Source organism: Cynoglossus semilaevis, chromosome 8, assembly GCF_000523025.1.
Source record: "Cynoglossus semilaevis isolate Cse_v1.0 chromosome 8, Cse_v1.0, whole genome shotgun sequence".
Classification (NCBI taxonomy): Eukaryota; Metazoa; Chordata; class Actinopteri; order Pleuronectiformes; family Cynoglossidae; genus Cynoglossus; species Cynoglossus semilaevis.
In genome coordinates this window covers 26,111,828-26,118,680 of record NC_024314.1, presented here as the reverse complement: position 1 = coordinate 26,118,680, position 6,853 = coordinate 26,111,828, and the positions used below count along the sequence as shown (strand labels likewise).

The 6,853-nt window shown below is 44.7% G+C and overlaps 1 protein-coding gene across 1 annotated transcript; it reads right to left on the bottom strand.

The window, feature by feature from the left end:
* Positions 1 to 1,150: 1,150 nt before the first annotated feature.
* Positions 1,151 to 6,519, bottom strand: pim3 (Pim-3 proto-oncogene, serine/threonine kinase). Its single transcript, XM_008315901.3, has 6 exons — positions 5,567 to 6,519; positions 5,314 to 5,423; positions 5,081 to 5,131; positions 4,540 to 4,903; positions 3,516 to 3,692; positions 1,151 to 3,105 (listed from the first exon to the last, which is right to left on the bottom strand). Exons 1-6 carry the CDS (start codon positions 5,652 to 5,654, stop codon positions 2,894 to 2,896), a joined length of 1,002 nt encoding a protein of 333 aa, XP_008314123.1. The 5' UTR covers positions 5,655 to 6,519; the 3' UTR covers positions 1,151 to 2,893.
* Positions 6,520 to 6,853: the final 334 nt, after the last annotated feature.

The following is a 6,853-nucleotide window of genomic DNA, read 5'->3' as shown; positions in this document are numbered from 1 at the left end:
CAGACGTCTGGATGAGCCATCTAGATGACTGTGTTATTATTATTATTATCTTCCTTTTGGTCCCGGGGAATAGGAATTTTAGTAATAACGTTTGGAGAAGACCAGATTATGAACCTGAACCTGCGTCAGAGGCTACGAGCTCACAGGCCATAACTGACCCTTAATGTGTACATGAAAAAAAAAGGATTTGTTTGAAGACTGGTAAATGTATACGACCAGACCAGGGTTTGTTTTTTATTCCTAATACTGCAGTGTTGTTGGTTTCACAGGAGTTTTATTTTTGTGGTTTTTTATCCGATATTTTGTTTTCTGTTTATTGAAACATGCGATTGGTAAAAAAAAGCTCTGCTCACTTTCACTGCTTCACCAGGCAGCACTATTGTTTAATTTTTCCTTTTAATTATATATATTTATATATTATGTGTATTTACTCTATTTGGCTCAGTTTTATTCATATATCATGTGATGAAGTTTTTTTTGAAGTTTTTTTTATAGATACGTTAACGTGGGTTTGAAGTTTTTTTTATAGATACGTTAATTTTTTTTAAATTTGCTTCCTGTTACATACATATACAGTATGTGCACATATACACATATATATACATATAAACACACATATATACATCATATTATACAAATATGTATATAATTATATATATATTTATATAATTAAAATTATATAATTATAAATATATACATTTCTTACAGACGACCCGTGTCATCAGCCTCTGTTCCTCTGAGCCCCCTCCCTCCAGTATGGTGGGTGGGCAGGGAGGGGGGGCATAAAAAGGAAAAGTAATTCTATTTTATAGTCTGCATGTGTTCGAGTGTGTGATAACACAACAACGACGCCTCGTTCTTTTCCTCTGTCATGTCGGCGTCATCAGGGAGACCCCCCCCCCAAGACACATCTGTCTCTTATCAGGCCTGTTGTTCCTGCAGGTTGTCATCCACTTAATGGCTCCCTGTCATGTCGCCCACTGACAGCCGTGTCACGTGTAACAATGTTATCATTACTGCGGGCAGTGCAAATGGACCACGTGCTGCAGGGGGGGGGCGTCGTCTATTAAGACCCCCCCCCCGGCCCCCCCGGGAGGCGCCCCGGAGCAGATGAGCCACACCGTTGAGACACACACACACACCAGACGTGTTTCTGTACATAAAAATGGGAGTTTAATTGAAACTTCGGTATCAAAAAATAGCAATATCCATACTTCACAGCCACAAGTCACACAGCTGAACAGAACCGTCTCCGACATGATGCTATGTGACAACTATAGCTGCTGAGCCCGTTGTTTGACTTTCCGTACAACTCAAAGTCATTGACAAAACAGAAACCAGGTGGATTTCTCTCCATTCAACACATCCTAACTTTTTAAAGAACTTCTATAACATTCAAATGCTCTTTTCAAATTTAAGTAAACCGTTTGTCTGTTTTTTTTTTAAACTCTGTTTAACATCAACAACTTCTTCAGTGCATCCTCCACATCTAAAAAAAAAACCCAACATGTTGAAATGTAAAAAATAACTTAAAGGAATGCAAACCAAAGGCCAAGTAGGATATGCAAAATTTAAATGGCAGGTGAAGGGGATGCTGGGGGATTAAGCCAAAAATAAAATAAAATAAACAAAACAAAAATAAATAAATAAATAGCCACAGAGTGTGGAATGTCTATTTGTTTACAAATAAATTAAAGCAAAGGATGTGGGGAAGAAAAAAAATGTACACACACAAAAAGAAAAAAAAAATGCACTGTACAATATTTGATTTTAATAAAAAAAACAAACAAAAAACAAAAACAAAATTAAGTCCATGAAAATTGCATTGATTGTGCATTTCACACCCCAAAACCCTGAGGGAGGCCAGGGGCCGGGGGCCATGTAGTGTTTAAGCAGTGAGATGGCGGGAGGCGAAAAAAAAAAAAAAAAAGAGACGAGTCATGAGGGCCACACACCCCACAACAGGCATAGGATGAGAAATAGGTGGGTGGGTGGTTGGGTGGGGCGAGGCTGGGTGTTTGTGTGGTGACATTTTGTAGACATTCAGAAATGACAGGATCCAGTTTCCAAACACCTGTTCAGGCTATAGAGTGAGTAAGCAGCGTTTAAAGAGAGCGACGCAGAGTTTGTGTCGAGAGTGTTTCAAGTATTTCATTGTCAGGGAACAGCCCCCCCCCTTATCTCCCCCCACATCTCTTATCTAATGCTATTTTAGCCTCTTCTCAGGGGGCTGCTTGGTTTACAGTGATAGAGGAGGGGTAAGAAGAAGAAGAAGAAAAAAAAACCGTCAACAGAAACAGCCTTTAACCCCTATTTCCATCAAAGCACAGGCAACTTCACCAGCAGGCCCAAGGCAAACCCAAAGGAAAACAACTGGTGTTTGACGAAAGCCCCCTCTTTAAAAAGCAGCTTTCTCAAAAAAAGGCACTCCAAAATCAAAAGTAAAACATTTAAATAAAAAAAAAAAAAATTTTCAAGCTCTATGAGAGCCGCCATCGTCTGATCAGGAGGGCCTTGCCAGCTGCATATAAACCAGCCTAGTAATAAAACAATTGACATAAAGTCGAGGGGTCGGGGAGGGGTGGGAGTATTGGGGGTGGGGGGGTTGGTTGCTGGTAAGACCATCCCAACAGCAAAAATGTTTCCCCATGAGGAAACAGGTAAATAATTAACTTAAAGGGAAAAGGCTAGGAGAAATACAATAAGGAAGAACAAATAATAATAATAATAATAATAACTTAGAAATTCCCTACAAAAAGAGAAACATTAAAGAACAGTTTTCTGGCCCGACCGGTCCAGTACCAGTCCGGCTACAGGCTACACTCATCATTCCCGACCCCATTCTTTCCCCCACAAAGTCTTGTCTTTCCCAGTCCATCGGGGGGTGCCACCCTCAGAGGCTCTCCTTGCTCGAGCTTGTGCTTGAAGAAGAGTCCGTGTCGATGGTCCTGAGGCGGATGTCGCCCGTGACCGGTTCTTCTGAGGACTTGGGCGTCGTCTCTGTCGTCGTCGTCGTCCTCATCCAAGGGTGGTCGCAAATCTGCTCCAGGGTGGGCCGGTCCGAGGGCCGCAGGGCCAGGCACCACTTGATCAGCTGCTGGCACTCTGCAGGAGAGAGAGAGAGAGAGAGAGCAGAGGCCACTACACCAGGTTAGACGACGTAGCCACACAGCACACGGTGTTTGTGACTCAAATCTGTATGGATCTCTGGGGGCCACTGTAGGTTCTCAGCCAATAAAAACACAGCACACATTCTCTTTATTAAGTTACTGTGCTGGGGGTAACTACACAAACTGTACCAGGGGAAACAATAAACTACCAAAACCTTTTTTTTCTTCTTCATGGATGATAAATCTGTCTGGCAGCCGCTGCAGCCCATAATTGATGGGCTGCACTCTGATGTAAACTGATTTACAAACACTAGAAGGTGGAACTGCTGGGCGCTGTACCGGCTGCTGTGGCTAGAGGGCATCAGTGCTCTGTTGATGTAGTAGCAGCAGCAGCAGTAGACTTACCAGCAGAGACCCTCCTCCTGAAGTACAGTCGCCCTTTGAGGATCTCCTCATCCTGCTCAAAGGGGATGTCTCCACACACCATGTCGTACAGCAGCACGCCTAGCGACCACACCGTCGCCGAGCGACCATGGTACCTGTGGAAGCGGATCCACTCCGGAGGGCTGTACACTCTCGTACCTGAAGATAAAAAAAAAAAATCAGAGGGGGGGCTCATCATTAGTGGAGATCCAGTTGTGTTGACTAAATATAAAGTGACTAATACTGTATGTCAATGGAAAAAAAGGGCAGGCGGTGTGTGTGTGTGTGTGTGTGTGTGTAGGGGGGGGTATAAAAAAAGAGGCATCTGTGTCCCTCTGGGCTGAGTCACAGTAGAAAAGCTCTTTCATAGCCACAAAACAAACTGGGTGAACTCCCCCCTCCCTCCCTCTGAAGTAGGAGGACCTTGGAAACCAAACAAAACAAAAAAAAAAAAAAGGCAACGTGAGCCCATCACGTGAAGAGCCGACTCGGGTTTCACAACAAACAGATGTTACGTGGCATTGACCTAATACCTACTAACAGTGACTCACGCTCCGACTAAACATCACAATAGTCGGGAAGTACAGTTCATCTTCACAAGACGAGGATGAGTCAAAAAATTGAAGTACTTTTTTAAAAAAACAAAAAAACACCAGATCCAGTGTCTGACTGTGAGTCATAGAGTGATTAACAGACACGCGACGTCACATTATTTTTTTTTATACTCGTGCTGTAATTTGTTTTTGGCTGTAATTTACACGCGTTACGATAATAAACCGTGAGACCCCCGGGTGAGGAAAACCCTCGACCAAAAACAGCCCACTGCGTCACGGGCTCGTGAACGCCTCCATGTCTGAGTATAGCACAGCGGAGCATCAAGGGCAAACGGCCGCCTGCCTCCGCTGGTACGTGCACTCGCAACACACGGGGGCAAATACAGCAAATCCTGAACGGCTTTAAACAGCGATCGTTGTGTTGAATTAAGGCGGCGATGGCAGCGGCTTACCGTCGAAGTCGGTGTAGACCGTGTCCTTGAGAATCGCCCCTGAGCCAAAGTCAATAAGCTTGAGCTCCCCGGTGCGTAGATCCACCAGCAGGTTCTCATCCTTGATGTCTCTGTGTACTACGCCGCAGCTGTAGCAGTGTCTCACCGCCTCCAAAACCTGGCGGAAAAAACCCCGGGCCGTGTCCTCGTCCAGGGCGCCCTTTTCCGTGATGAAGTCGAAAAGGTCCTTGACGAGCTCCGGCCTCTCCATGACGATGAGCCAGCCGTCCGCGCGTTCGTAATAGTCCAGCAATTTGATAACTCCGCGAAAAGACGAGCTGACCTTCTTTAGCAGCAGGATTTCCAGAGGCAACATAGTCCCGTTCTGTGAAACCACCAAAAAACACAGCGCTTTAGAGATCACAACACGGCCATTCTCCACTTTGCTACTAACACACCACCACCACCACCACCACCCAGCAGCAGCAGCAGCAGCTGCCGGGGGTGGGGGACCAAAACAAACCGCACACATACACGCTCAACATCGGACATGGCTACTTACAATTGTGCCCCACTCGGTCACTCTCTCTTTCGCGACATGTTTCACAGCGACCTGGAAGAAACGAGACAAAACGATCAAGAATTGTTTCAGACACAAAGGGGAATAAAGATACGTGTGTGTTTGTACCCCCCCAACCCCCTCCCCGGTGCTACAGCGGAGGCACCGCTCTGATGGCGCCACATGTCGGATCAAAACACAAGCCCCACATCCCCAGCTGCTACTGCTATACCTACCGGTGCGCCATCGGAGATCCGACTGCCGGCGTATACTGTCCCAAATCCACCGCTGCCCAGCACGGATCCCACTTGGTAAACCTTCTCAAAGGCTTCCTTCTCCACTTTGACTGCAAGTAAAAAAAAAGTAAAAAAAAAAAAAAATATAAGAAAAGAAGGTAAACTGACTCCACATTCACACTAGGCTGAGAAAAAACAAAACAAAACCAAAACAAAATCCAGTTTAAAGATGATGGCGATCTCGTTGACCTACCCTGCTGGAGCTGGATCTTCACTTGTAGGTGGTCCATACTAGAAGGGTTGCAAATGTGGGAAAATGAGCCCAACTTTGACAGCAGCATATTCAAGCAGAGGGAGGAAAAAGGGGGGGACGAGGAGACGATTCCCACTGAGCTGCAGACAGTTCGACCAGGAGCAGCGGTTGTGTGTGTGTGTGAAGAAAAGAAGGTTTAAACACCGGCTTCCGCGGCTCGTTATATTGGCTGCAAACGAATGGTATATCCGAGTCCAGCAGCAGTGCGACAACTCCGCCGCACCGCGCCCGTCAGCGCCGCGTCACGACTGTTGAGTCGTAAACTGTTTCCCAAAAAACGAGCATCAAAAAGTCAGATTTGTGTCTTCTGCTCAAGCGGTTGCGACAAAAACAAAACAAAAACAAACAGTCCTCCCAGACTCGTAAAGCCAAACACGGTGAAGTGTAACGCAGCCGTGTAGACGTTAGAATGCGTTAAGGAGACCTGCACGATATCTTATCTTCCTGAAGAGTAGCCGCTGTCTGAGCTTTGGCGCGGTCTTCACAAGCCAATATTTTGACGCGCAGCGGTGCTGTGATATCCCTACGCCACCAATACAAACCGACGCTTTTCTATTATTCAAACTTCACGTCGTTGTTAATTTAAATCACACAGTGAAACTAATCGCATCTACAAACCAACTGTTATTATTGTTTGTCTAATAGCATTTCTATCGCAAAGAATAAACGAAACAAGGGTTTTTTAGCGGGGACTACTTTCTCATAGTAGACGCTCAAGGATCTCATGTCTGGAAGCTCTGCAAAGCGTTCACTATGGAGTTGGTGCCTCCGGCCAATCAGAGGGCGTATAAAAATACAGCGTTTCGACTCTGGACCAATGGAGGGGAGGTTTTTATAATAAAGCAGGCGTATGAGCGCACGTGGCGGCATTTCTGATCGTCATCTCTCCTCCCTCCTTCTCCGCAGTTCTGCAGTCACTCACACACATACACACACACAACACTGTTAAAGGTATAGAGTGATGGAAAAAAAACAAAACGTTTGTTTTATTTCGTTTTCCACCACATAAAAACAAAAACAAAACTACTTTCTCTCATTGGTTGTTGTGATTATTTCTATATTGTCATAATCTGCATGTTTCTGATTATTATTATTATTTATTATTATTGTTATTATAGGTAGTCTGTATAGATGCATGTACAGTATATGCAATGTTTACATCACTGATGGTCTCAAGAAAGAGAATATTACGTAGAAATATTTGCTGTCTGATCACATGATTAACAA

Coding starts and splice junctions, on each gene's coding strand:
- pim3 (XM_008315901.3), bottom strand. CDS start 5,654: ATGCTGCTGTCAAAGTTGGGCTCATTTTCCCACATTTGCAACCCTTCT. Junction 5,132..5,313: donor GGATCTCCGATGGCGCACCG/GTAGGTATAGCA, acceptor CGTTTCTTCCAG/GTCGCTGTGAAACATGTCGC. Junction 4,904..5,080: donor TGACCGAGTGGGGCACAATT/GTAAGTAGCCAT, acceptor GTGGTTTCACAG/AACGGGACTATGTTGCCTCT.